Genomic DNA, 26,985 nt, shown 5'->3' with positions numbered 1-26,985 from the left:
TCTGCCTTCATCCATCCTCGCCAATCGATTACGACACTATCCTCACCGAGTTTGATCTTTGAGTGCTCTGAGTCGGCTCACCACTGGATCGGGTTCGGACCGGTCCCATCCCATTCGACCCAGCCGAGCCGCATCGAGCTGTAGGACAAAATGGAGAAGCTGGATCTCTCCTCACTCAAATCCTACTCGCCCGACTGGCCTCATGAGCTTCGTCTGGCAGTATGTATCGCGACCAAGTACGCTCAACAGCGCCTCTGTCAGCGAGCGAGAGCTTCTGCGCTTGGTTTCGGAATTGGGAGCGGCGGTTCTTCGGCGAGGGGGGGTGAGAATGGAGGAAAAGATGAGGGGGATAGTGCCGAGCTGAATGAAGATGGGACTTCTCGTAGGCAGAGAAAAGGAGGAGAGTCAGCTCCGCCGGGGGAGGAGTCCTCTTCCACGAGTAGCAGAGCTGAGACCGAGAAGCAAAGGAAGGAGCTGGTGGAGTCGTGGGAGGAGTTTGCTAGCAAGGTGAGTATCATCAGCTCTGTGGGGGCGATTGCTGCGAGGGAATGCTGACAGACTTTGTCCATTCATAGTTCTTGACTGCAACTTGCCAGCATCTGGGTGTGGCTGAGGAGACTTTGCCCCGTGAGTCTGATGTCAACAGCCCATGTTCATCTTTCATCGTCTGATGTTCCTGCCTCTCGCTTCGCTGCTATACTAGCTGGGCCGCTCGCGTACGAAGAGATACTGGAGATTGGACAAGGTCGCCCCGACTCAGATGCTGGCTCAGCCGGCATGGAGAAGGAGCAGCGGGCTTGGCAACTCGAGGCGATGGGACAGGAGACAGGAGGCGCATTTGCTCGGCTCTACCCTGAGCTTGTCCTTCGGTCAGATGTAGAGGAGGAAAAAGCTCGCAAGGCGGCACAAACCGAAAAAGCCAAGGGAGCTGAAAAGGAGCGGACCCGAAAGTTGCAAGAGGCGCTTCAGAAAGCTCATAAGGATGGTACAGTCTCAGATGAAAAGGACAAGGATGTCGAGGACGCCGCTCTTGCGCTAGCCTCAAGCTCTGTCACGGACGAGAAGGACAAGCAGCTCAGCACGTTACAGCTCCCGGAGCCCCTTCGAGTCCATCGCACAGGTGGCGCCCTGTCGAGCGAGGCCAGCTCAAGCAGGGGCGTCGAAGTCTACAACGACCTACTTCTCATCGCTCTCGGTCTGGGCCAATATCGCTCACTCGAAGACGGCGCAACGATGGTCTTTGAGAATGAAGCCGTCTTTGGCGATGAGCCTCTTGCGAGCAGTACGAATAAGGTCAAAACACCAGCAACCTCTGGCTCAACCCCTGACCCATCTCCAGCGGGGCTTCAAGCAGAGCTAGCCTATCAGCAACAACAGCGGAAGGCTGGCCTACCAAACTCAGCGCCTTCTTCTGCCTCTGCCTCTGGTCCTGTGAACACGTGGAATTCGTTCTCGAAATGGGCAGACAGCTCCTTTAAAAGCGTTGGGAATCTGTTCCCTCCTCCTGCGCCAGGAGCTAAGGGTACCCACGCCGATACCGCCTCCCCGCAGGGCAGCGGTAGCGCCGGCGGTTCCGGTGGTGAGAAGACGGCTCGTCAGCAGCCTAGCGAATTCTGCCACTACGATGCCCGTGCCCGCGCAATGATCTTCGTCGCTTCCAGCGCCCTCGGACTCTCCGGTTCAGATGGACAAGCGGCGGAGAAGATCTTGGCGCAGACCATCTACTTCATCATGAAGGATGCCCAATCCGCGGCCGCGAAGCAGGGAAAGGACCCTCTGAAGCACGCAAAGATTTCTACTTCTGCTGAAGAGGATGAGGATAGCGGCGGTAGGACAAGCTGGATGAACAGAGTGAGTCAATGAACAGCCCAAATACCGCACTTGACCTATGCTGACGTATCTTTCTCTCTTTGCCTGATTCAGGCGGGCACGAGCGCAGTAGCGGAGCACGGTCGCTCCAACTGGAAGAGATGGGCAGCGGCGGGAGGTGGTGCTGCCATTGGTGCCGGCATCATTGGCTTGACGGGCGGTCTAGCAGCCCCGCTAGTCCTTCCAGCGCTGGCCAGTCTGTCTGGTGTTGCTCTGTTCGCCTCGTCGGGAGGCATCGTCCTCGCCGCTGCCCTCTTCGGTATCGGCGGTGGAGGTCTGGCAGGCTACAGAGTCTCTCGTCGACTGCGTGGACTCGAGTCTTTCGAGTTCAAAGAAGTCGATACCGAAGCGCGCTTGGCTGGAGTATCGATTCCTTCTCTCCACGCTACCATTTGCGTATCGGGGATCATCCTAGAAGAGTCTCAGCAGCTCACGTCGTGGCAGGGCGTGTGGGCCTCGTCGAAATCGCAAGATGTCTACATTGTCTCTAGCGAGGCTAAATTGATGGCTCAAGCAGGTGTGGATCTACGTGGTTATGTCTTTACGTACATGAAGCGGGCCCTGGGCCAAAAGGCAGCCGAAGAGGCTATCAAGAGGACCGCCCTAGCCGCCTTCACAGCTCTGACGCTACCACTCACTGTGGCCAACACTCTGGGTACTGCTCTCGACTCAACATTCGTTCGAGCAAAGAGCAAGGCCTATAAGAAGGGTCTGGTTCTCGCCGAGGTGTTACGAGCTGAAGTGCAGGGTCACCGGCCTGTAGTGCTGATGGGCGCGAGTCTGGGATGCATCACCATCCTCACTGCCTTAGCCGAGCTGGCTAAAGAACCAGAGGTCAACTCCCACCTGGTAGACTCCGTCTTCCTCATTGGTGCACCGGCAACTACAGGGAAAAAGACGCTGACCAAGGCGAGGAGTATTGTGGGAAGGAGATTCGTCAATGCCTTCAGCAGCAAGGATATGGTCTGCTCTGTCGCTGCTTGGCTGGGAATGGAGCTGTCGGCAGAGGAGATTGCAGACGGGAGAGCGCCACGGGTGATGGGATCGGGGCCCATCTGGGGCGTACCTGGAGTGAGTAGCTGTCATCGGGGTCAGCAGTGGAACGAAAGGAGTGAAGCATCTGACCTAACCCTTGCTGTTCCCATTCATCTAGGTCGAGAATATCGACGTGTCTGAACTGGTGCCTTCGCACTTTGACCTGGCTGAGCCGGACAAATTGCGGCTGATATGTGAGCGCATCGGCGCCATAGAGGGGTGAGGCAAAGTTGCATCTGTACATGTTCCTCGGCCCGTGAATATCTGCATATTACGACCTGACCTCGAGTGATCTATTTGCGGAGCACGACCTTGCAGCAGTGCTTCTGTGATGTGCCAGGTAGGAGTGAGCGGCTGGCGGATCGGCTGGCTGGTGCGTCGGAGTTTTTGGCGCGGACGTGGAGTGACTTGGTTGGTTGGAGTGTTGCTCCCCTTTTGCCGGCACACTGCGATATCACTCCCACTCCCACTTCCACCGTCACCATCCGCCGTCACCGTCACCATCATCCCACGAGCTCCTCTGGCCGAGTCACTGTCAGCATCCCCGATGCCCTGATCGGGTCCTCATAGAGTCAGTCCCGAATCCTTCGCCAAACGCCCCGCAATGTCCACCATAGCCCACTCTCTGCGGGACCACAAGGAGCCCACGCGCCAGCAACTCTTCACACATTCCTTTTCCCTCCCAGATGGACAAGTTCCTCTGACAGACATTCCCGCCGTAGTCTCCCTCTCGAATCCTCAGAGCGATCCGGATGACCCTACAGCTCAAGAGGATGAGGTATATGCGGGGAAGCTGGTGCTGACGGAGAAGTTCTTGTGCTTTGAGAGTCTGGATCGGAGGAGTTTGAGGGGAAGCTTGCCGCTCTATACAGTCAGAAGGGTAGAGAGGCTCAATACAAAGAGAAGTGGAGTGTTTGCACTGGCCGTCGTTGTGTGGCATGGCATGAAAATCGTGAGTAGCGCAGCTGCGAGGAATACTAAAGGGGATGAGGGGCATCTCATACTGAGCTCAATCCTCACCTCGCTTCACATAGATCCTGCAACTCAATGCCCTTCGCACACAATGCGAAACATTTTGTTCTATGCTCAGAGATAGTCTGCGAGCTCAGCTGCCCAGCATGAAGAAGCTCAAGGGCTTTGTAGGGACATGCTACTCAGAGTTCGTCCTCAACCCAGAGCTGCTGCCGAAGGCGACCCAACCGGTAGAGGCTGGAGCTGCTGAGGAGACATCAGCTACTGGCGCAGAGAATGCGAACGCGGACACCGCCGTGGCTGGGACTGCTGAAGTGGCTTCGCAAGCCGATGCCTCTGCCGCTACAGCCTCGGCATCAACGTCCTCCGATCCTCCCCCTCCCCCACCCTACCATGCTGGTCTGGGGGCTCGCTTCAAATATCCAGGAGATCCGCGCAAGCTGAGGGAGAAGTCAAAGATGAAGCTCTGGAGGGACTATCTCCGCGTGCACGGTCGTTCCCTCACTACTCTACGGTACCCGCAATTCCTGCGGCTCATCCAAGTCGGTCTCCCCTCGGCGCTGCGAGGTGAAGTCTGGGAGGTGACATCGGGCTCCATCTATAATCGCTTCGAGCATCAGGGAGAGTACGAACGGATGCTCAACGAGAACAAGGACAGGAAAACGACGGCAACCGAGGAAATAGAAAAGGACCTGCATCGCTCCTTGCCAGAATATGCTGGCTTTCAGCAACCAGAGGGCATAGATAGCCTCCGTCGGGTGTTGTACGCCTTCAGCTTCAAGAACCCAGAGCTGGGGTATACGCAGGGTCTGAATATTCTTGCTGCTGCTTTTCTCATCTACTGCTCGGAGGAGCAGACCTACTTTCTGCTGGACACTCTGACGGAGCGGCTGCTCCCAGGGTACTACACCCAGTCCATGGCAGGTACAATCTTGGACCGGAAGGTGTTTGAGCATCTAGTGCAGCGGTCCCTGCCGATGATCCACGAGCATCTGATCAGGACTGATATCCAGCTGAGCGTGGCAAGCTTGCCTTGGTTCCTTTCGTGAGTAGGAGTGCGGGTCCAATGAATGGCTATGCCCGCTTACGCCCCTTTGATCCCATCGCTATCATCAGACTATACATCAACTCGATGCCCATGGTGTTCGCATTCCGGATCATCGATTGCTTCATGGCAATGGGTCCCAAAGTCCTCTTCCAGGTCGCCTTGGCCATCCTGAAGATCAATGGCGAGGAGCTTCTGAGCGTAACGGACGATGGGGCCTTCATCAGTGTGCTGAGAAAGTACTTCAGCAGCCTGGGCGATTCTGCCCATCCGGATGCTGCAAACCCCAAACATCGGAACATCACCAACTTTCAAGAGTGAGTAAGCGTAAGAAGTAAGGCCGAGTGGGAGCTGGACAATACTCACTGAGTCCCATCACTTCGCTCTTCCAGATTGCTCGTCGTTGCTTTCAGAGAGTTTGGCGTGGTGACAGACGACACGATCGCTTCGGAGCGCCGCCGCTTCCGCCAAGAAATCGTCGAAGAGATTGAACTCTTCGCCAAGCGTTCTGCCATCCGTCAGCTCAAGGACCTCCGTCGGTTCAGCAAGGAGCAAGCAGGCCTAGTGTATGACCACATGGTGGAAGCCATTTACCGTGCGCGGCACGAACGTCAGGCCCGAGAAGCGGCTGCGAGTGCGCAGGGCGACCCTGTACAAGCGCAGGCGATTTTGGACGAGAAGAAGGCGGTGACTCCCACCAGTGAGGACTTCAAGGAGATGCGTATCGAGTACGACACCTTCAAGATCTTCCTAGGAGAGATGAGTACGTGGGCCAGAGATGAGTTCACAGTGTCCAATCTAAATGGCCTGCACGAGAGGACAGAGAAGAAGGGTGTTGAGCACGCCTTGATCAAGCGCATGTTCACCGCATGGGACACAGAAGGGCGAGGCAGTCTAAGTCTGCAGGATGTGCTTCGCGGCCTTGACCCGATCTTGTTTGCCGATGGGGATGTGCTTGCCTCGATTGATTGGTTCTTCAAGCTGCACTCCCAAGGACGGGACTCGTTGAGCAAGGACGAGGTGCTGAGGTTGAGCGAGTCGCTGCTGTTCATGTTCCGTAATGAGCCTGGAGAGGGGTATTTGGCTGCGGTGAGCCAATTGATCAGTCAAGCCTTGTGAGTGAAGGTAAAAAGGGAGGGGAGAAGCTGGATTGCATCGCTGAACATTATCCCCCTCTACTGACGCATCACTCTGGCCGTCCGGTGTCCACCCTTTGCAGCAACGTGGGAGGCGAAGTGTCACCTCATGGATCTGAATTGGAGAAGGAGAAGGCTTGATGGGCAGACTGCGTGACAAGACTGAGCATGCCATCGCACATTGCTACGACGACGCTGCCTACGCTCCAAGCTTGCCTGCTTGCCTGCTTGACGTCCTTCTGTGCTGTGTCAAACTTGTACATGAATGCTGTGGCCTCTCAACTCCCTCCTGTGTGCCCTTGTGTGTGTGCGCGTGTGTGTGTGCAGGTACCTCTTGTTCCCGTCTCGCCGCTTGTGGAAAGACAAGGCAGGCAATAGTTGGCACCGGTGAGCCTCGACATTCCTCTACGCCCACAAGGCAGGGCGCGGCAACTCATTCCCGTGCCGTGCCGAAGACTGGCCATGCAGTGTGCACAAGCCATAGGCATACACGCATACCCACCTCACTCACTCACACGCAAGGTGAATCTAGGCTTGACGCCCCCGCCACGGCCGCACGGGGGACGCGGGACAGGCGCAGAAGAGCAGCGACGGAGGGGCCACCTGGAGCCACGACGCGGAGGACAAGAGAGCAACCCTTGGCACGGCAGGCACGGCACCACCACCAGGGCTGAGCCTAGTGGCCCAAGCGTCTGCATAAGGTCCTTGGGCACAAGAGCAGTCTACCCCACACTCGGATGGGCGGAGATGTGGTCACACTGGTCTAGTGCCTGCGAGATGCCCCCTTGCCCTTTTTGTGTCCCGGTTGCTGTTGGCCGCTCGCTGCTGCTGGGGGGCCAGGAGGAGATGATCTTACCGCCTCGAGGTCGTCCATGCCATCCACGCTGAGCGAATTCCATTCCATCTTCACCATCTCACCATCACCTCACCATCAACTCACCCTTCCACTGCCACTGCCACGACACAACGCATACGCACACATCAAAGATACCACGACCACCTTCACGACCAACTTCACCTTCACCTGCTTAGCACACGAGCACCCACCACCCATCACCCGGCCATAGCGCTCAGCCCACTCTACTCTGCCATATCTCAGATCAGCATCCCTCACCACTCGCCCGCCCAATCTAATCTCATGGCTTCACCAACAGCCATCCCACACGCCCAGACTTCCTCCCACCGCCACCACAATCAGCAGCACGCACCTCCTGCCTCCTCTCCCCCTCGCGTCGGCTTAGGTTTTGGCTCCTCTGCCACCAACAACAACAACCGCAACTCTCCACCACTCCTCTCACCCATCTACGCAAGGACTGCATTCTCCCTCCCTGGAGGTCCCGTGAGCCCTTCCAACAGCTTTAGGAACACTGCAAGTGGCGCCTGGACTACGGCGGGAGTTAATGTTGGAGGAGCACTGAAGAGCCCTACAGCCATTGCTAGCCAGCAGACTGCTCAGAAGGGTGAGTGTGGAGAGGGGCAAGAGGAACGGCCAGCATATAAACTCGTACTCACCTGTATCGCCTGCCTTTTCGCGATCTCTCGCATAGACTACTTTCCCGAACGCGACCCGACGGGAATGCACCATCGTTCTTCCTCCATGTCCTCCACCACCTCCAGCGTAGACTCCAATGGGCCTCCCACCCCTCGAACAGGCGAGGCACCTGGGTCCCTGGCAGGAGGCGCTCCACTCGGCAGGGTCCGCTCCATCCCTCTCCCAAGCTCATACGAAGCAATCAAGGGTTCAAAGGAGGGCTGGAATGGATCACAAGGCTGGGCAGGTCTCTCTTCGTTCCGCTCGCAGAGCAACGCCGCTGCCGGTGCATCCAACGGCGCCAGCGCCACCTCACCCCCGGCCGCAGGCGGAGGAGGGATGGGCCATCTTTTCCGACGTCTGAGCATGAGTGGCAATCCCGCCGCGCAGAACCCACACCGACGTGAGAACAACCACCACCATCACCAAGCTGGACACGGCCACCGAAGTGCGAGCATCAGCTATGCCGGCAGCTCGAGCGTGACTGCTGGCCATCCGCCTCTGGGGTCTGCAGCGCCCGTGAAGGAATCGACGGCCGAGCTGGCAGGCGCCCCGGTAGCACCCGCTGCAGCTGCCGTACCCGATGCTCCCGGATCACTCGCCTCGCCCAGCACAGTTGGCACAACCTCGAGCCAGAAGGTCGCTAGAGGCAGACGCGGTGAGGCGGGAGCGAGTATCAAGAGGAAGCCTAGCCCACATGGGGAACGTCTCCTCATGGGATGGACTCACGCGCACTAGGCGGATAGCGCCACGGTCGGCTTTTGTTGTCTCTTTTCATTCTTCTCTGTGCTATGCTCTCGCTTCCTCCACTCGATCTAAGAAAGACTTGTACTTGTACTTGTACCCGCACCCGCTCTCGCTATCGCTCTCGCTCTCGCTTTCATGCAAGGGAGGAGGATTCGCTTTCAGAGACTGCCGCTCCTCATTTCCTCATTTCCTCATTTCCTCGCTTTCGTGTCTCTTTGCTCGATTGGTCACTCGCTCAAAGTTGTGTTTCTTTCTTTGTTCCGCTAGTAGTCTCGGTCCTAGCTCTGCATGCACTGCTTCCTTGCTCTTCCTGATGGGTGGATGGATGGATGGATGGATGGGTGGGTGGGTGGATGCTGCAAATCTCTGAATTGACGTGAGGTGACTGGTCGATGTCGATGTCGCTCTCTAGGTCTATCTTGTCTTCCCGGTGGGGGAGGGTAGGAGTAGGGTAGGGTAGTCTGGTATTTCTGCTAAAAGTGGTAGTTCTAGTTGATCCAGTGAATGTGAATACAAATACAGATTTACAAATTTCACAAATTTACAAATTTACAAGCTTCAAAAGTCTAGCACCGTACATCGTACATCGTACATCGTACATCGTACATCGTACATCGTACAAAGTCTATTCTGCTATGGGGCAAGCGCGATGCGCGATGCACGATGCGCGCTACAGGGTGCGCGGGTAGTCTACTGTTTCCGGTACTCGAGCGAAAGTCGAAAATCGAAAGTCGGAAGTCGATCAGTACCTAATCCCCACCTCCCCTGCACGAATGAATGCATGAATTAATGCATGCATGCTGATCGCATACTGATCGCGACGGTGACTGTGACTGTGACTGTGAGACCAGGATTGGAGTGTGATAGGACAGGTGGGCAGTCAGCCAGAGCGGATAGTCAGAGGAGAAGGCGTCGCGAGGACCGAGCGTCCCTCGCGCCCTCGCGCCCTCGCGTCCCTCGCGCAGAGGCTTTTTTTCTTTCCCTTCCCTTCCCTTCTTCGATCAAAGAAGTGATGTGATGTGATGTGATGGACGAGCGGAGCAGCACATGAGCACAGGTGCAGAGGGAAAGAGCACCGGCCCACCGGAAGACCGGAAGACTTGGCAGTAAGGCTCCCTCCCTACTCCACTCAGGAGGCGCGAGGCGCGAGGCGCGAATGGTGATTAGGTGTCGATAGCTCGTCGCAAGGCGAAGCGATGCCGGCCGGCCGGGCGGGCGGACGGGAGGGCGGATGGTAGATCCGGCCGACCGGCGCAAGGCGAGTCCGTGGATGGGGGTGAGAGCTGGGGAGAGGAGAGCAGTGGGATAGTATATGTATATGTACCTGTGTCGGCCTTTGCGGTGCTCCTGTACGTACTGCCTTTCTTGCCTTCCTCCCTCTAGCTCCCTCTCTTGGGTAGAAACTCTGACTTCGTGAGAGAGATGTACGCGCTACCGCTACCGCTCTCCTACGGCCCAATGGAGTCTCAGCCTCTTCCAATTTCAGGGGCTACTTCATTGGAGGCACATCCCTCCAGGCAGCTGCATACTTCCAACACTCCCTTCACACAAGCGCAAGGCTGTATGGCCGTCTCCCCCCTCTCAGGGTCAGAATTGAGGAGCTCACCCAGCACATTGGGTTTCTTGGATATGCTTGAGGAATCAGATTTGGAGGGAGGCGCATCTTTCTCCTACACGGGTGAGAGTGCGGGTACTCTTCCTGACATAGCAGGACTACAGGTCTCCAACTCTGTCTCGAGCGACTATCCCCAAGCACAGCAGCAGCAACACAATGTTCAGGCCTACCTCGAACCCTCCAGCGAACAGCCCTCCCAATCTCATCGCCCAAGCGGCAGACACAAGTGCAGCACTGCGCAGCTCGCCCAACTCTCCTCCTTCTTTCAATACACCCGTAATCCCACCGGCAAGATGCGAGCTGAGCTCGCCCAACGTCTGGGAATGCCAGAGCGCAGTGTGCGAATTTGGTTCCAGAATAAAAGGGCGAAACTTCGGGCAAAGGAAGCTGGGGCTGAGGAGGGTTTACGGGAACAGCACTATCACCAGCAGCAGGAGCAAGGCCAAGCCCAAGCCCAAGCCCAAGGCTATGGGCAAGGCTATGGCCAGGGATGTTCAAATAGTACTACGGCAGCATCCAGTCCAACGTCAACTCGGACGGGACTGTCGACGCCGTACACGCCTTCAGTGATGCTGGCGACTGGAACCGCGTCTGAGCGAGTAGTGCCTGCGCGTAAGGTCAGGAGGAGGAAGACGGTTGGAGCTGAAGGGGGACGAGAATGTGAGTCGTACCCTTCTTTGTTTACGTCAAGGCTGGCAACTGACCCACTTAGTCTCACCTGTTACACCACGCCCACAGCCATCACATTCCTCCCCTCCTACTCCGTGACCATCGGCACCTGGCGACGCGTGCAACCCCTCGTCTGCTTCTTCTCACGCAACGCCCGTACCCTCACCTGGGCACTCAAGTCCGACTCTGTTGGCTTTAAGCTAGAGCTACCCTGGGGCTCCATTGAGGAGATGAGCTTCCGAGGACCTCTTGCCCCTGCGGAGGCAGAGAGAGCAGAGGGTGTGTGTGAGCCGCTGGGAGTCCTCTGCGTTCAGCTTACACGTCCACCCATCTTCTCGATGGAAGTGTTTCGGTCTGCTGGGAAGCCAGCAGAGTCTGGTGTGCATGGAGGAGGGGCGAGATGGCGACAGTGTGAGGATTTCACAGAGGGGAAACAGGCCACGAGCACTTTTATGCACGTCTTGAGCGGACCATTCCTACAGCTCAGGGAGACGGTACTGGCGCTGAAGTGCTGTCACCCTGATTTGGATGAGAAGACGCACCTTCTGGACGAGGTCAGCAGCAGTGTCAGTGTCGCGCACGCTCAGCACTACCGCTCTGTCGACGCTGTCCCTCTGTACTCAACCTTCAACGGACTTGGGACGGGAGGCCTGCCACAGGCCTCTCCTCTGTATACCCAGCAGAGACCTGCAGAGCTACCCACAACTTCCACCGACTACGCCTTCTACAATTCATCCCTCTCCGCCGGCTTTGCCCCTTCGCACGACTTCTCCACCTCCTCTCTCTCTGCATCCGCATCTGTAGAGATCAGTCCCAAATCCCTTCACTTCCCCGCGCGATCCAGCGCTAGCAGCGCTTATGGAAATGGGAATGTCATCGGGCTAGGTATCGACCTGAGCCCTGTAAAGGAGGGTGGTTCGATGCCCGAAAGGAGGCAGATCGCTCCTCCGTACGGCGTCGCGCAAGGGAGATCGCTACAGCTGCAGTCACAGTCACAGCAGGCATCACAACCGCATTGGCTCGCTCTTGCGCAAAACCAGCAGCAGCAGCAACAGCAACAGCAACAACAGTGGCAGAGTAGCCCTGCGAGCTTTACCGGAGGGCAGACGCAAGCTCACGCTCAAGCGCAAGCGCAGGCGCAGCCTCTGATCAACAGCGCAAAGACGTACGTGCAGCTTTTCGAATCTCTGCCCACTGAGATGCAGGCTCGACAGAGGTGATCACAATGATAGGCGAGGGTAATGCTCAATGCCACAAGCCTATCTCCCTCTTCAACATCCTAGCTAGCTCGTTTCTCGGATCTCGTCCTAACGGTCTCACTTGTTCTCGTCAATGGACCGCGTTCAGACTATCCCACGCCCACTCACAGAATACTTCACATCTACATCCACGCTCCTTTTATCTTGTGTAATCTCAGATTCTCTAATTTCAACAAGTGACGCCGCTACCACTGCTTGAGCGCCAGCTATATCCCATTTATGGACATTTCAACATGTGCGGCCCTTTTCTCTATCATCGATTCTGATCCTACTAGTGTCTAGCCCCACCTCCTTCACGCCCGCACCCACACAGCCTACATGACAGGCTCGTCTATCAGTCTCTTGAGCGTCTCAAACACCGGCGTCGAGGAAGAGTCCTGCACATCGGTGCGGACAAAGCAGAGCAGGTAGGGAGTTGCGCCTGTTTGACTGTTTCAAGAAGCGAGCCACAGAAGCAGAAGCAGAAACGAGGGGAGATGGTCAGTAATCAGCATGTAGCCGAAGCCAGATCCTACGACGCCTTTGCACACTCACTCTTTGAGCACATCATCCACGTGCGCTTCGGCAACAACTCCATCGTTATACTTGAACCACCCTTTCCCCTCCTCTTCTCCCGCACCCAAAACCAGCGGCACCCTCCTCTGATTGATGAAGTAATGTCCATGCGAAGCCTCTCCCCTATGCATGAAGACGCTCATCAACCTGTACTCCACCCGCTTCTCCGTCTCCCAAAGCGCCTCGCTTTCTGCCTTGAGAGATTGGAGGCGCTCGGTGAGAGTGCGAGATTCGAGGGCGAGGGCTTCACTCTGTGATTGGAGGAGAGCAAGAACTTCTTCGTCGACGTAGTCCCCGGAGGAGAAGCCTTCTGCTGGCGTCGGCACGGAGCTAGGGTCGGCGGCGGCGTCCGCGCCATTGGAACCTTGTGTCTTGGTCTCTTCGGAGTCGCCATTGACTTCGCCGTTGATGTCCTTGTTTGCATCGTCGCTGATACTGGCAGTGTCTTTCAGATGCGCAGCCCTCTCCTTCATCAGCTCAGCAGCCGACAAGTCCTGCGAGCCCAACGTCGCCAATCTAGCTCTACACTCTGCTGCCTCCCTTCTAATCGCATGTGCCTTTTCCCGCTTCTGGGCCAATCGCGCCGCCGTATCTGCATCCTCGATGTTGCGTGGAGCGAAATCCAGGTAGCGATCCATGAAGATGGATTCTCCCGTCTCAAGATGTGCCTGCGACTTGTATGCTCCCCTCACCCGGTCGAATTGCACCCTCTGCAGCTGGATCTGCAAGACGGGCGGTGGTTCTAGTAGAGTCACGGTCCGCTTCACCGCCCTGCCGTCGGAGCCTGTCAGGGTCTCTTCCTCGAAGAAGCCATCGAGAGAGTCGTAGATGTCCCGCCCCTCCTCTCGGACCTCGACAGGGAGGATGGTAAAGATTTCATTCTTGACGTGCGTACTCTGAGTGCGCTCCTTAAGCGGTCGAGCGCCGAGCGCAGGCGCAGAGGCAGAGCCAGACTCTGTGCCGTTGACTTCTTCGCCTTCTGACCTGATCTGTTCCACCCTCTGCTGAGTCTTGCCAGTGAAGAGACGCAGGATCTCGTCTTCGCTCGCCCCTTGCTCTTTGGTGGCGCTTTCGCAATCGGGCGCGCCTTCACGCTGGCCAAGCGCAACTTCGATCTGAAAGAGGACATTGTCCAGACACTCGCTGACGTCCTGCTGTGCGCCGAGGCTCATGAGTGAGTTCTTGCGTGATGTGTCATTAGGGACAGGGTCAGAGGCGGGGACGGTGGCGGTAGGTCTCGGTGGAAGAGGCGGCGGTGGCGCGTGGTTTGGAGGCTCATAGGCCGGAAGAGTTTCTTCATTCTGGTTCGAGTGCGAGGTCTCGGTGGCAGGCTGGCCGGACTCCTCCAATTGGGGGATATCCTTCGAATTTTCGGTAGCTGGGTCCAGCTGTGTGATTGTAGGATGCTTCGCATCTGGTGCATCAGCAGCTTCCGGTCGTAGGTCCACCAACATCCCGGTGGGCGGTTGAGTGTGCACCTCAACGTCCTTCATCGAAGCATCGTCCTGTACGTCTGTTTCCACAGGTGCCTGCACTCCTGAGTCCGATCGCGACAGCTCCATCGAGTCCGACTTGCCTTCCACGTGAACCCTCTCCTCATCAGTGCGAGGACCGCTGAAGAGCGTGCCATTCCTCTCCTCTACTGGCGAGGTCATGAGATCCTGTTCACCAGTGAGCGGACTCGGCTCGGCCGCATTTTCCACCACGCCCGCAGGGGGCTCATTTAACTCCTCCGCTCGAGCCGAGACCAGCGCCAGGTACGCCAGGTCTCTCTCTGGACTGACCGCAAGCGCAGGCGAGGTCATCATGGCGTCAAAGAGGAGCGCGAGCTGCTGCACGAGCTTCTGCGACCGTACCACCTCGTGCTGCGTCACGACTCTTCCTCCCACCCTTCTGGAGCTGTCCATCGTCGGCTCTTCAGATCCAGGAGTTTGGCTCACTTGCAGAACTCGTTCCCGAAGGGGCTTGAGAGCGTAGAAGTATTGGAGGACAGAGTTTAGATAACAGGTGTTCCCGATGTTGTTCAGCCCGGCCGGGAGAGTGGGTTTACCCCAACCCTCCTCTTCTTTTTCACCAGTCTGGAAATAGTTCATAAGCGCATCGCTCTTGCGGTCCTGAGCGATGATGCCCAATGCTTGTTGCAGCTGCTCTTGCTTGCTTGGGTCGTCCATCATGTGCACCTGGAAAGAAGTCAGGACACCATCATCGTCGACGTCTTTGCCTCCCTCAGGCAATCCGAGGACTTCACAAGCCTCGAAGACGCCCATGGGCAGAGGAATCGACAGCGTCTCGGCAAGCAGAGGGGGATCGCCACGACTGCGAGAGATGGTTCGTAGAGCGTCTTGATACTCCCTCGACTTCGAGTACTTTTCGCTACTCGCATGCTCGAGCTTCTGTATCAGGTTCCAGTACTGTTCGTAGATGCCGGCATGGCTCCATTGACCGGATCTTCCGGAATCGGGATCGATGAAGAGGCAGAGATAAGCCTCATTGACCTCTTCAATGGTGAAGCGATTGCCCTGACTCTTCTCCAGGGCGTACATCATCTGTATGGTCTCGCTCTGCGGCCTCTGCTTTTGCCGCACGATGTCAAGAGCCGAAAAGAGCTCGATGAGTCTGTTGGGCTGGTGCTGTAGATTGGCTTGATACATGAGCCGTAGGACATCGTCGTTAGCGTCTTCAGACACACCCAAGACTGCCAGAGCAGGCCTGTACTCGTGCGCCAAGTTGCCCCTGGACTTGTACTCGTCCGTCTCAAGAGCCCGGCTCCACCCGAGGTAGGCAGCGGCAAAGTCGGACGGCATCACCCTCTCGCTGAGTGCAGAGAAGCCCAGCTTGTCGGTGTCTAGAGTGGCGTCTGATGAGGGCTTGTAGTGCTGGAACCAGATCACAATTTCGATAAGATTCCGTAGCGTGAGATCTTGGTCTTCTTCTGAAGCGCGGACCGCCTCATTGCCGTTGTCTAGCAGTACGCTGTACATGCCCACATTCCGGAACAAGGTCTTGACATTGTCATCGTAGCCGAGCCTGGACGGTCACAGAAGAGGGACGGAGTCGGTGAGCATGGACTGGTTGGCAGAGGTTTGCCTACATCTCGCCTCTTACTCACCTCTGTCTGATAGTAGCAGACGACAAGGGCAGCGTCCTGGTATCATCCCTCGCAGCATTGGTCAGTATCCTGGTCAGCACCTTGAAGGCATCCTGCACCGCCTCTGGTCCCGTCTTGCCCGGGGGAGGGTTGCTTTTCCGATCATCTCTGATGCGATGGAGTAGTCCAGGAGGGATACTGGAGGGTATCCGCGCAGAGAAGAAGCTGCGTTTTGTGAGTGGGTCCACGTGTACCCGAAAGGGGCCCTCGAGATGATTTGCTTTGCGTCTGTCGCTATCACTGCCGCTCTCCTCTATCACTGCTACCCTTATGTGAGCTTTTTGCGATTCAAAAGGGAGCTGAGTCGGCAGGGACGTGGTATAGATTGGGAACTTTGGCGCTTCTTCCAGGTAAAGCGAGCCAGGGGCAGAGAGCTGATTCAAGTCTTGCAGCATCTCCTCTGCAGGCGCGACGAAGATCCACTCCATGGTCGAGGGACAGAAGAGGGCTCGAGGGTGAGGCTTGGCGGCAGTGAAATCCTGAAGGGTAAGCTGCCGAAGCTGACTATCAAGGGTATGCGTCGAGGTGCTGGCCACTGAAGAGGAGGAGTCAGAGGCAGCTGTAGAAGGAGGCGCAGGAGGGGCGTCGATGCTGACACTGAAGTCGTAGAGGGCGGCACCGGGGTCATATATGATTCCTGATTCTACCAGAGCAGCAGCCTCTCTGAGCTCGAGCGTAGGGTCAAAGGAGTCCCCCATTGATTCTTGAGTGGCATCTTGATAGTCATTGTCCACCTGCTGGGGAGGCGAAGTGGCGCGAGAAGCCTGTCCTGACACCGAGGATAGCCATGAATTGCTCATTGGAGGCAAGAAGTCGGGAGCGAATACATCGATGGGCTTTGCGTCGAGTTCAGTGGAGTCGTCTGGTGAGAAAGTGACTTGCTGCACCACTTCGTCTTCCTCTCTTGAAGAGGAGCCCGAGGGGAAGGGCGAGGAAGAGGAAGAGGACGAGGTGTTGGTGTATGCGGCGTCCCCTGACCCATAGAGGGGATCGCTGCGGTGGGGCGCCATGGCGGCGAGGATGGCGAGGTGAGTGGAAATATCAAGGCGATGATGATGATCCTTTGTGGGAACAAGGCGAGGAAGGAAGAGTAGCGCCTTGATCCCACTGCGTCTGCGTCCTGGTCTGCAGCCTGGCGCTGAGCACAGACGTCGGTCCACTCCACCAAGAGACGGAAAGGAGAAGAGGCGGCAGTGGAGCAAAGGAAGAAGACGAGGTGGATGGCTGCTTCCGATGGACGACGAGCTTCCTTGACCATCACTCCGATACCATCACCATCATCATCACCGTCAGCCACCTTCATCACCATGGCTACCAACTCCCCCTCCCTCCCAGCTCCACCTCGGCAGCAGCCCTTTCAGACCGACGTCCGCCGCACGCGCGGTCTCCAAGCCGGCCACCTTTCCTCTCTACACCCCTCCTCTTCCTCCTCTTCCTCACAGCGCACTACAAATGCCTCTCTCACCGGTCCAGCCGATGCAGCCGAGTTGCGTCTTGCCTCTGAACGTCGCCTAGCCGAAGAGGAGGAGCGGATCAATAAGCGCATTGACGAGTATATTCGCACACTCGAGGTGGGAATGGCCGAACTGGTTGGTGGGATGACACTTAGGGATAAAGGACTTAGTAGGCTGGAACAGGAGGCATTCATGAGCGATTATAGATGCGATACCATTGTCAAGAGTGTACAGGGACTCAGTGGACTCTCGAGAGCACTGCAACTTTCGCTACTACTCAGTCAGGCACCTCAGGAAGGACAGACTGACGCTAGCGCGAGTGGCAGTGGGAGCAGCGCAATGGAGACGGAGCGACAGAGGTTACAGCGGGAAATCGACGAGATGCAAACACAAGCGGGTCAGCTCGTTGGCTCCCTCTTTGGTAGAAGTCACGACGAAGAGGTAGATCTTGAGGGACCTCCACCAGTTTCTGACGATGAAGAAGATGTCGAGCAGCAACAGCAAGTGCAGCAACATGAACAACAACAGCAACCTGATCAGCAGCAGCAACAGCAGCCACCTCCTGGTCTAGTAGACGAGCTCATAGGAGCAGCTATTGAGCAAGACCCCCGTCTAGCAGCAGCGGGAGGACAAGGATCCATTCTAGGCCTACCGCCCTTTCAAGAAGATACAGCTGATGCAGCGACAGCGACAGCAGCGGGGGCATCGGCGGAGGCGGAGACGGTGGGACCTGCAGCCCCTTCATTGCTTCCGCCGATGCATGACCAAGTGTCTCATTCTCAAGAACTTACAGAGGTATCAGCTGCTGCTCCCAGCGCTGATGCTACACCGCTTCCCACCGAAGCAGCAGCAGCAGCAGAGGCACCCAACGATGGTCAGGCGGCAGCTCAAGACGGGACGGAACAGGTCTCCAACGCTGCTACAGCCACTGCCACAAAGGCTGATGGCGAGGGCGATGGCGATGGCGATGAGGACGATGATGACGATATGGAGGAAGTCGCCTGATCTACCGCTTCCTGACTCAGCGCATTGCATTGCATTGCAGTTCACTCAAATACTATACCCAGCCTCGGAATTGCAATACCACAGCACTGAACAATCATCTACTGCTGCGATGACGATTGATGTTGATTGGATAGTAACGATTGTGATGATGTTAAAGAGAGGCCACATCCCGCTTTCTCTACGATTTAAACTTCTCTCCCTTTTTATCCCCTTCCTCCAGCGTCCTCTCCTGTCCCTTCCCCTTTCCCTTTCCCTTTCCTTGTCCCTTTGGATCTCCCTTTCCAACCACACTAACCCCTTTATTACCAATGAGACTCTTGAGGGCGTCCTGCTTCTCTCTACGAGTCTCACCACTACTACCCGGTTGAACTTTCCCACTCGCCAAGTCATTCATCCTCTTCTCCTGCCTCTGCACCTCTCTTTCAGCCTGAACCTTTTTCAATTCTTGCTTCTTGCGTTTAAACAGGCCTTGTTTCTCAGCAGGTGTGAGTTCACTCTTGTCACCTTGAAGAACAGAAGCATTGCTTCCTGAAGAGAGGTTGAAGACTTCTTGTGGTGCCAATTGACTCGTTTCGAGGGAGCTGGTACTGGTGGGTAACCCTTCTTGCACATTGAGAGTAGGGGTGTTGCTCAACGTGGTGATTCGCATCTTGGGAGCCTTGGGGATAAAGTGGGCATTGGAGAGCGCGTCGAGACGGTTGAAGATGTCGTCCATTAGGTCCTCGACCTCTGCTCGGTCCTTCTCCAGGCGAATTTGACTTTCTCCCTTGAACTCCGGAGCGTCCCCACCTGCATTGGAATTTGCAAGTTGGAAATCGTTCTCGTATTCTTCCGCGAGGGATTTGCCAGACTTCTTGTCCGACAGCTCATAGTCGGCCTTGTACTCTGCTTGGGCAATGGCACGACGGGGCACAACGTCGTCAAATTGATTCTCAAGGATCCTCCGCTTGATCAGAGCTTCGAGCGATTCGGTACTCTCGATGGTAATCGTGGGAGTAGCCTTGGCAGATTGCTCAAAGTCGAGATTTTCCTCGAGGAGCGAGTCCTTCGGTCTAGCTCGAGAGGATGCCTCTCCGGCCAGAGTCCAGTCTTTGGCTCCCACATTCTCAGATTCTAGACGGGCGATCTCCTTTTGGAGGTTGGCCAGACGCTTCTCGTGAGCGGAGAGCTTGCTGCCTTGTGCTTCCTCCTCGTCTTCATCGCCGTCTTCGAAGAGATCACCGGCGAAGCGACGGGCAGTCTCGTCTTCCAAGTCCTCGTCCAAGGCACTTTCGCCTGCCGCGCTCTCGGATGGTGCATCGGACTCGTCCATCTCCTCGTCATGGTCATCTTCCTCCTCCTCCTCCTCTTCGTCTTCAGTGCCTTCCTCTTCTTCATCCTCATCTTCCTCGCCACCTTCGTCTTCGTCTTCGTCCTCGTCCTCGCCCTCTGCTGACTGAGCGGACATGGCCTGCAGCATCTGCAGCTGGCTCATGTCGTCGTATCTATTGCGCCGACTCTTGATCTTGCGAATGGCCACCGTAGGGGCGAACTTCACTCTTGTGTTCGGCCGGGCAGGCCCTTCTTCTTCGCTTTCACTGCTAGAAAAGCCCTCTTCGTCTTCGCCGCCGGCAGATCCTTGCGATGTCTCTTCTTCGTCTGCCTCCTCCTCCTCCTCTCCGGCGTCGGAGAGGAGTCGATCGCGCTCCTGCTTGGCTAGCTTAGCTCCCTCTCCGACCCTGGAGCCCTTGCCCTTGCCCTTTGCTCTCCTATCCGCCGAGCCTCTACCGCCGCTCTTGGGAGCCGAAGCAGGAGGGAGGAAAAAGTCGGCGAACCTGATATTCGTAGGGTCGTTGGCATCAAGATCCTCCTCCTCCTCCTCTTCCTCGTCGAGGTCCATGCCATTGTGTTCGCCCTCCACTGCCTGGAAGAGATCCAGCTCTTCGTCGTCAGAGTCTCCTCCTTCTCCTGCTTCCTTGAAGATCTCGCGGCGCTCGTCCTCTTCTGTTTGACGGTTGAAGTCGTCTATCGAAAAGAACTCGTCGTCTAGTGTAGGATGACGAGGCCCTTTGCGGCGAGAGGGACCGGCTGTAGTTCCAGCCTCGTCGAGAGAATCCAGCAGTGACTTGGATCTCTTCGAGGGCGGTTGAGCTTCTTCCTCTTCCTCCTCTTCGGACTCATCCTCATCCTCATCATCTTCATCCTCATCATCCTCATATTCGTCCTCTTCATGGACATAAGCACCGCGCCCTCCCATAGCTTGCATCTCATCCAGCTCCTTCTTCCGCCGTTGCTCCTTTTCGGTCTTCAGAGGCTCGACGTACACCCTCTTGGAGGCTCCTGGCTCATACCCCTCTTCCTCCTCATCCGAGGAATAATCTGAAGCGCCCGGGTAGCCGTCAGCATGCTCATCTTCGATGTCATCGTCTTGCTCGTCGTCGTCTGGTTGGAAGTCGTCATCCCCTGCCAGAAGCTGGTCCCGAAGAGCAGGATCGATGCCCACGGCTCGGAGCTCTGCGTCTGACAAGGCGCTGATGTGGCGGATCATTTGCTCCTCATCTGGGTCTGCCTCGTCTCCTTCTTCCTCCTCCTCATCGCTGTTTGCCTTGAGCTCCACCTCATCCTCAGGCACTTCGCTAGCATCTGCGCCAGTAGGGATGAGAATCTTCGAGAGGACATTCTCGATTGCTCTTCCTCGGAATTCGAGCTGCTCCCAGATCTGCGCTTCCTCCATTCCATCTACGACCAGACCAGAGAGTGGTGTGGGAGGGAACAAGGAATGATGAGGTGCAAAGCGTTGTGCTTGCCTCTTGCGCTTCTTTGACTTTGCAGAGCGAGTGGGTGGGGTGGGAGCCTCGAGCGTGGCGTGGAGAAAGTCTCCGATGTGTTGTAGAGAGTCTCCTTCGGAGGCGAGAGCTGTATGGCAGTAAGGAGGAAAAGGGATCAGCTAGTGTGAGGGCAGAAAAGGTCTTGAGGCTCGGCCGACTCACCATCTGCAAAGACGTCCTTGAGAGCTTGTAGACTGTCATTAGTCACCTTGCTATCGCCCTTGGACAGTGCAAATCTCTCTGGCTGCGAAGCAATTGTATCTGCGAGAGCGACGAGTGACTGCAGCTGTGGCGGCGGTACATAGACAGCGTCATGTTGGCCATTTGCTGCTCCTTGATGCTCCGCAGAGTTGATTGCAGAGGCGGCCATGGCCATGGCGGAGGCTGGGGAGGGAAAAGGCCGCAAGTGTTCTGCCAGACGCTAATAGATAAGACGTTATTTTGCGGCGATGGTGAGTTGAGAAAGGGTGACGAAGCGCAATGGGCGGCCTGTGTGCAAGTGAGGAAGAGGTAGACCTTGTCTGGTAGGTGATGCTCGTCAGACCTTGAGCAGTGGCTGAACGAGAAGAATCGGCGCCTCCTTCGGAAAGAGGAACAATGGCTGGGTAGGAAAAAGAGAAATTGTCGGGTCGGATGGGAGGCAGAGGGGAGCAAGTGGCTGAGGTGAGTATGGCATCGGAACGGAAGCACACTGCAACTCCTGCAACCCCGCTCTGCCGAGGACGCAGGGAAGCCAAGCCAAACAATCAATCCCCACTGCACAAGACAAGCAGTGGCTGGCTGCCCTTGTAGGCTTTGGCAATTAGACGAGGAGCCTGCGTCGATGACCTTCACCTTCGCACATCGCCCTCCCCACGCCCCTCCTTCCACTTCTTCTTCTCCGCCAAGTCCGGCCTTGCCTCTCTCAATACTCTGTCCATCTTGCCGTCTTGACGATACATCTATACCATCTTAAAAGTATATCCTCCAAGCCGTTACATTCGCGTCACAAAACACCTCGGGGCCACCTCGGGCGCAAACGCCTTGACCACCTTCGTACGCTCCATTCCCTCGGCCCACCAACTTGCGTAGCCAAGGCTGACCAGGATCGCCGACGAGCCATCATCCTCCGCTTCTCACTTCTACGGCAATTGCCTTAGGCGCTACGAGTGGCTTTACCCCTCGCAGGCTTGACGCTCTGGGGATACCAAGCGCTCGCCCGGCTGTGCCACCTATTCCCTTCCGCACCAGCCGCACGCGCCGTACCGCCCTCCGCCAAACCCCATCGAACCTTCTTTGCCCTGGTCTGCCTGAGCAATGAGGAGCGTGGCCTCTAATGCCTCGCTCGCAGAATCAACCAAGTCGAAGAAGGAGAGGACAGGCGTCTTCTCCAATCTGCTGCGATCTGCTAGAAAGTCCACGGAGAGCCTCAGGAGCCACAGGAGTTTCAATGCCTTGGCGGACGGCAGTAGAGGCAACAGAAGAGGTTGGATAGCCGATGTGAGTACGGAGAGAGTTCTGCAGAAGCGGCCCGTATACATCGGCGAATGATCAGGTCGCATTGACTGGAACGGCGCTTACTTACTTAAACGAACGAACGAATTGCCCCGCGAACCCATTCATGCCCTCGCAGCAAGAGCTAGACCCGCCTCCGCCTTTGCCACCTAAACGACAGTCAAGAGAAGCGACTGCAGCTGCAGCCTCTCGCTCTGCCCTGTCACTAGCATCTACCCAGCCCGATCACGCCGCTCCAGCTCTTACGAATATACCCAAGAACGACCCTGCAGTAAAGGCCAACGGACAGGCAGCCCCGCTAGCTGCCGACGACATCGCAGAAGACTCGCTACCACCTCTCCTCTCCGAAATGAATCCATCACAGCGAGTGGCCTCACGAACAGGTTCCGTCGCCTCTCACTCCTCACGATCGCGAGCACAGACGCCCATCAATGGTGGCCACTACCGCAGAGACGACATCGACGAAGATAGGGCAAAGACGCCCACAGGACGTACCACACCTACCCAGAAGACTCACAACAGTGCCTTTGCTGGTGTTCCCGCTGTTCCCACAAAGGAGGGCGATGGTAATACTGTTGCCCAGCTCTACATCGTTGCTGGTTTACCCAAGGACCCTGCCGTCTGGACGCTTGCTGAGGAGGACTGCGTAACGGGCGTACACCACATGGAAGGAGCCGTTGGCCGCTTTTGGCGTCCAGAGATCCTAGGCTGCTCCATCTGTCCCTCACCTGCAGAGCTCAAGGCCAAGCGCAAAGGCGAGACGGGCGCGACCGATGCCGATGCAGAGAGAAAGTGGGAAGGCAGGACAGCCGATAGCTCCAAGACGACGAGCAATCCGAAGTTCATCGAGATGTCGGATGGCCGAGGCAGGGTGGAGAGGGTTGAAACAGCAAAGGTCTTGTCCAAGGCGTTGAAGCTCTCCTTCACAAGAGAAGTTGAGATTGTTTCTGGGCAAAGCAGCTACCCACCAGCAGCCTCTTCGCACACCTTCTCCTTTTCCGTACCTGCTCAATTGTCGGTAGGCGGCAGGGCAGCGTACCCTCAGACGCCTGTGAAGAGTACTTTCACCGACACTGGCAAACGCAATAGTACCTTATCCATTGCCGGCGAGGGCTCTGGCAGCAGCAACGGAGCGACCCAGCAGAACCCCGGCTTCGAAGACAGCTTCTCTCCTGTGGCCTTCTATGGTGTCGTCCTGACTGTCTGGTCCCCTGCCGACGAGAAGAGAACGAAAGCTATCAAGCGAGAGCTCAATCGTGCTGCTAGAGCTCGGAAGGGCAAGAAGGGCTCCGCTGCACGAGAAAAGGAGGAGGACGAAGATGGCTTCTTGCCCGCCAACAATGCCTTCTTTATGCCGTATGCAATTTGTATCGTCTCCAAGTGGCCTCTGTACGACTTGCTTAGCGACTGGAACAAGTGGGCCTGGAACAAGTACAGTCGCAACATCCAGAAGCATAATCAGCTCATGAGCGCCATCCTAGCCACGCCCGCGCCTCGGATCGGTACAAAGCTGACAGTGGATAGTCCAGATGGAGATGTCGCTTTCTCCTGTACTTTTCCAGGAGCTCTTGAATGGGGTACTGGCCAGATTGCTGTCAATCTGACCATGTGGCCTCTCTTCAAGACGCTCTCCATCGACAACATTCTCACAATCTGTGAGGTCGCCTTGGCGCCCAACGGGAGGGTGCTTTTCATGTCAAGATACCCGGCCCTTCTCGGTCTCGCCGTGGAGACCATCACACACTTGGTCGAGATGTGTGGCTGGAAGGGCACAGCTCTGCAGAGCTGCCATGCTCGAGACGTCAAGATATACCTTGAAGACCCGGGGAATTGGATTGTGGCAATCGCTAGCGAGCTCCGGAGCATCGTGAAGCCTGCCAAGGAGGTGTGCGTTGTTGACTTGGACATCAACTTTGTCAAGCTCACTCATCCTCCCAAAGGCGCTCCCTCGGTGCGGGGACTGCGAGAGAAGCGGAGACGTAAGCTCGTCCAGGCTCTTGGCTACTCCACGGGTGACTATATGCCTCCGAGGGAGTACGTCGAGGCCTACCCGGCTGGACGCTTCAGACCGCTATCGAAGATGATCACAAGGTCCCCGACAGATGATCAGCTAGAGGCGCCTGCATGGTGGGATCAAGCAAAGGTTGTCGCAGGCTTCGACAAGGCTCTGCACGATGGCACTCGCCCTTCGCCCTTGGCCCGCCTCTTGCGTATGAGAGCAGCCAAGAACCACACCACCTCTGAGGCAGAGCTTGCTGCCCTGGCCGCTCTAAGGAATCGTGCCGACACGTTCGTCGATGCTCGTGATGGGCTGGAGAACAAGATTGGCAGACTCAATAAGCGTCTGGCTTTTCTCATGAGCGAGAGCGAGATGTGGAAAGTCCAATTCGCCAAGATCTCTCAACTCGTGGAGAGACTCACGAAGGAGGCGAATGAGACGAGGGCGAAGCTGGAGAAGGAGAGGAGGGAATCCAGACGTCTGAGCTCTACCTTGGCGCAGAGGGATATGGAGCGTCTGCAGCTCGAGATCCAATTGAAAGAGACGGAAGATGCTCGAGCGCAAGCTCAGGCTGAGCTGTCCACCATGCAACGAGCCATGGACTCCCTAGAACACGAAAGGGAGGCGATGATGAATGAGATTCGAGGGATCGTGTCGGGTGCAGGTGGAGATGAGGATATCGCCTTCAACACCTCTCGCATGGAGCTGTACAACGAGTCTGTTGGCCACGCTTCCGGCATCTCCTCTCCGACATCTCATGCCTCGATGACTCCTTCGCAAGCTGCCGAGAGGATTCTCAAGGCTCGCAAGGCTGCAGAGGATCGTATCAACGAGGGTCGACCCAGCGTGGGACGTAGTCGCGCCCCTACTGCCTCCATTGCCCATTCAGACGCTGATCGAGACAAGGCTTCCGCTTCACCCCTCCCTTCGATGCTGGGCGGGAATCACTCCAACGAGGACCAGATGAATTACGAGATTCAGCGAAGAACCATGACCGTGACGAATCAGATTGCTCGCATCCAAGCGCAGCTGGAGAATACCCTCTCGTCGCTGGAAGACAGGAAGTCAGTCAGCCAGCATCACCATCGTAGCAGGTCTGGCTCCGGTCGTGCGCGTAGAGATTCAGACCTCTCGATGGAGAGTGGGGCACGCTATGAGCATCGTGCTCCCTCCTCTCTGGGCGGAGGACATATCATGAGCGATGCTGATGCAAGTCAGACCAGCGCAGCAGCAGCGGCAGACGATACGGGTACCGAGCTGGATTCAGCAGCTCACGATGGAGGGTACAGCTCGACGGCTAGTGCGAGCGCGGCAGGCGCAGCAGCCGATGCGCGGAGGAGGGAGAGGAGAGAGGCAAGAAGACAGAGAGGGGCTGCCGCCGCTGCTGCAACTGGCAATGGCACCGGAGGTGGCGGCGGGAGCGGGACGGCCTCTCCTACCCTCTCCCCAGATACCTCTTTGCGACGGCGCGTCACGGCCAATGCTGGCCCCCCATCGTCCTATTGCGGGCCCATCCCTTCGGGATTGGGCACCGGCTCGGTCCCGATGGGCAAAACGGCTAGTGCTCCTACGACCTCAGGCGCACACGCAGGCGTGACTTCCTCGTCTGCTAGGGAGAATTGGCAACCCCATCAGCAATTGCAGGAGAGGGAGAGACACAACGCCTGGAAAACATCTAGTGCAGCATCTGAGACGCACCACGCACAGCCGCAGTCCCCTAGCGGACCTGTCTCGCCGCGCCCTGCTGAGGTTGTCGGTAGTGCGTCGCCCACAAAGGGCGATACTGCTGCTGTTGTTGCTACTACTAAGGCGGACGGGGAAGCGCTGGTGCCCTCGGGATCGGCTCCAGCTGAGGCATTGCTGGAGGGTAGCGGCAGCAATGGCGTCAATGAGCAGCACGCAGCAGCAGCTGGCGTCGTGGAAGTCTTTGAGAATGGTCCCGTAGAGGGTGCTGTATCTCAAGGAGCGCAGGGAGGGCCAGCTTCCAGCACTTGAGCCTCGAGGGCGAGTGCGATGGCGATGGCGATGGGCTGGCCATTGAAGCAAGACGGTCTGCTCTTGGGTGTTGAGTGTGCCCGCTCTTAATCTTATTAGCTACCTTGCCTGATCCTCTCCCTACGCTCTGCATGCGTGCGATCGAAGTGCCTGTCATCAACGGCTCGGCGAGCTGGGAGCCACGCCAAGGGAGAGGCAGAGGCAGAGAGCTACGGTTGGATCTATATCATCTGACCTACCAGCTGATATCTCTTCCCGCTGCCGCTCCTCCTCCCGCTTTTCCCGCTACTGAATTTTAAGCTCAAAACACGTCCACGTCAATTGAACATCGAACCTGTTCTCTCTTTGCCACGCACGTTGCATTGCAGCGCAGCGCAGCGCAATCTGTCCTGTCCTGTAGTGTAGTGTCCTGTCCTGTCAATGCGGTGCGGGTACGATTCTCCGAATTGGAATCCCATGCTTGAACATCCCGCAACGTCAAGCGCAGCCTTACCTTCGCTTTGGCTTTGGTACCCTTTGCATCCCTGCGCAGCACCGGCTGTCGGCTCCTCTCGGCTCACACACATGCTCTAGCTTCAGAGACAACCTTGGTCGAGATTCCCCGACTGTCTGCACCTCCTTCCCATTCTCATCTCAGTCTCATTCTCATT

General features: G+C 56.8%; 8 protein-coding genes across 8 annotated transcripts; 6 read left to right on the top strand and 2 right to left on the bottom strand.

Moving 5' to 3' along the window:
• Positions 1-150: 150 nt before the first annotated feature.
• Positions 151-3,127, top strand: BCV69DRAFT_301129 (DUF726-domain-containing protein; the record flags this gene model as incomplete). The annotated part of the gene is made up of 5 exons (XM_025494528.1): positions 151-507; positions 597-627; positions 704-1,851; positions 1,924-2,940; positions 3,023-3,127. The coding sequence occupies 5 exons, from the start codon at positions 151-153 to the stop codon at positions 3,125-3,127; spliced, it is 2,658 nt and encodes an 885-aa protein (XP_025345808.1).
• A 223-nt stretch (positions 3,128-3,350) lies between these two features.
• BCV69DRAFT_314531 (TBC-domain-containing protein) lies at positions 3,351-6,490 on the top strand. The gene is made up of 5 exons (XM_025495125.1): positions 3,351-3,856; positions 3,939-4,921; positions 4,993-5,238; positions 5,314-6,036; positions 6,141-6,490. Exons 1-5 carry the CDS (start codon positions 3,509-3,511, stop codon positions 6,196-6,198), a joined length of 2,358 nt encoding a protein of 785 aa, XP_025345807.1. The 5' UTR covers positions 3,351-3,508; the 3' UTR covers positions 6,199-6,490.
• Positions 6,491-7,070: 580 nt separating this feature from the next.
• BCV69DRAFT_69235 (hypothetical protein) lies at positions 7,071-8,727 on the top strand. Its single transcript, XM_025495450.1, has 2 exons — positions 7,071-7,517; positions 7,605-8,727. The coding sequence occupies exons 1-2, from the start codon at positions 7,196-7,198 to the stop codon at positions 8,324-8,326; spliced, it is 1,044 nt and encodes a 347-aa protein (XP_025345806.1). The 5' UTR covers positions 7,071-7,195; the 3' UTR covers positions 8,327-8,727.
• Positions 8,728-9,345: 618 nt separating this feature from the next.
• BCV69DRAFT_314529 (hypothetical protein) lies at positions 9,346-12,063 on the top strand. Its single transcript, XM_025495124.1, has 2 exons — positions 9,346-10,610; positions 10,689-12,063. The coding sequence occupies exons 1-2, from the start codon at positions 9,758-9,760 to the stop codon at positions 11,837-11,839; spliced, it is 2,004 nt and encodes a 667-aa protein (XP_025345805.1). The 5' UTR covers positions 9,346-9,757; the 3' UTR covers positions 11,840-12,063.
• BCV69DRAFT_69445 (cysteine proteinase) lies at positions 12,016-16,713 on the bottom strand. The gene is made up of 4 exons (XM_025495451.1): positions 15,897-16,713; positions 15,543-15,809; positions 12,413-15,460; positions 12,016-12,307 (listed from the first exon to the last, which is right to left on the bottom strand). Exons 1-4 carry the CDS (start codon positions 16,589-16,591, stop codon positions 12,193-12,195), a joined length of 4,125 nt encoding a protein of 1,374 aa, XP_025345804.1. The 5' UTR covers positions 16,592-16,713; the 3' UTR covers positions 12,016-12,192.
• A 122-nt stretch (positions 16,714-16,835) lies between these two features.
• Positions 16,836-18,136, top strand: BCV69DRAFT_284948 (hypothetical protein). Its single transcript, XM_025493228.1, has one exon. The coding sequence runs from the start codon at positions 16,889-16,891 to the stop codon at positions 18,038-18,040; it is 1,152 nt and encodes a 383-aa protein (XP_025345803.1). The 5' UTR covers positions 16,836-16,888; the 3' UTR covers positions 18,041-18,136.
• Positions 18,137-18,144: 8 nt separating this feature from the next.
• Positions 18,145-21,437, bottom strand: BCV69DRAFT_273615 (hypothetical protein). Its single transcript, XM_025491012.1, has 2 exons — positions 21,010-21,437; positions 18,145-20,935 (listed from the first exon to the last, which is right to left on the bottom strand). Exons 1-2 carry the CDS (start codon positions 21,221-21,223, stop codon positions 18,219-18,221), a joined length of 2,931 nt encoding a protein of 976 aa, XP_025345802.1. The 5' UTR covers positions 21,224-21,437; the 3' UTR covers positions 18,145-18,218.
• Positions 21,438-21,973: 536 nt separating this feature from the next.
• Positions 21,974-26,494, top strand: BCV69DRAFT_69130 (hypothetical protein). The gene is made up of 2 exons (XM_025495449.1): positions 21,974-22,326; positions 22,460-26,494. Exons 1-2 carry the CDS (start codon positions 22,144-22,146, stop codon positions 26,333-26,335), a joined length of 4,059 nt encoding a protein of 1,352 aa, XP_025345801.1. The 5' UTR covers positions 21,974-22,143; the 3' UTR covers positions 26,336-26,494.
• Positions 26,495-26,985: the final 491 nt, after the last annotated feature.

This window comes from Pseudomicrostroma glucosiphilum, assembly GCF_003144135.1.
Source record: "Pseudomicrostroma glucosiphilum strain MCA 4718 unplaced genomic scaffold BCV69scaffold_15, whole genome shotgun sequence".
In the NCBI taxonomy this organism is placed as follows: Eukaryota; Fungi; Basidiomycota; class Exobasidiomycetes; order Microstromatales; family Microstromataceae; genus Microstroma; species Microstroma glucosiphilum.
Note: the sequence above shows the minus strand (reverse complement) of the source record. Positions and strands in the feature narration are given on the sequence as shown.

Coding starts and splice junctions, on each gene's coding strand:
- BCV69DRAFT_314531 (XM_025495125.1), top strand. CDS start 3,509: ATGTCCACCATAGCCCACTCTCTGCGGGACCACAAGGAGCCCACGCGC. Junction 3,857..3,938: donor TGTGGCATGGCATGAAAATC/GTGAGTAGCGCA, acceptor CGCTTCACATAG/ATCCTGCAACTCAATGCCCT. Junction 5,239..5,313: donor AACATCACCAACTTTCAAGA/GTGAGTAAGCGT, acceptor TCGCTCTTCCAG/ATTGCTCGTCGTTGCTTTCA.
- BCV69DRAFT_69235 (XM_025495450.1), top strand. CDS start 7,196: ATGGCTTCACCAACAGCCATCCCACACGCCCAGACTTCCTCCCACCGC. Junction 7,518..7,604: donor CCAGCAGACTGCTCAGAAGG/GTGAGTGTGGAG, acceptor TCTCTCGCATAG/ACTACTTTCCCGAACGCGAC.
- BCV69DRAFT_314529 (XM_025495124.1), top strand. CDS start 9,758: ATGTACGCGCTACCGCTACCGCTCTCCTACGGCCCAATGGAGTCTCAG. Junction 10,611..10,688: donor AGCTGAAGGGGGACGAGAAT/GTGAGTCGTACC, acceptor CCACGCCCACAG/CCATCACATTCCTCCCCTCC.
- BCV69DRAFT_69445 (XM_025495451.1), bottom strand. CDS start 16,591: ATGGCGCCCCACCGCAGCGATCCCCTCTATGGGTCAGGGGACGCCGCA. Junction 15,810..15,896: donor AAGTTCCCAATCTATACCAC/GTCCCTGCCGAC, acceptor TGATAGCGACAG/ACGCAAAGCAAATCATCTCG. Junction 15,461..15,542: donor TCTGCTACTATCAGACAGAG/GTGAGTAAGAGG, acceptor GTGACCGTCCAG/GCTCGGCTACGATGACAATG.
- BCV69DRAFT_284948 (XM_025493228.1), top strand. CDS start 16,889: ATGGCTACCAACTCCCCCTCCCTCCCAGCTCCACCTCGGCAGCAGCCC.
- BCV69DRAFT_273615 (XM_025491012.1), bottom strand. CDS start 21,223: ATGGCCATGGCCGCCTCTGCAATCAACTCTGCGGAGCATCAAGGAGCA. Junction 20,936..21,009: donor CAAGGACGTCTTTGCAGATG/GTGAGTCGGCCG, acceptor ACTGCCATACAG/CTCTCGCCTCCGAAGGAGAC.
- BCV69DRAFT_69130 (XM_025495449.1), top strand. CDS start 22,144: ATGAGGAGCGTGGCCTCTAATGCCTCGCTCGCAGAATCAACCAAGTCG. Junction 22,327..22,459: donor GAAGAGGTTGGATAGCCGAT/GTGAGTACGGAG, acceptor ATGCCCTCGCAG/CAAGAGCTAGACCCGCCTCC.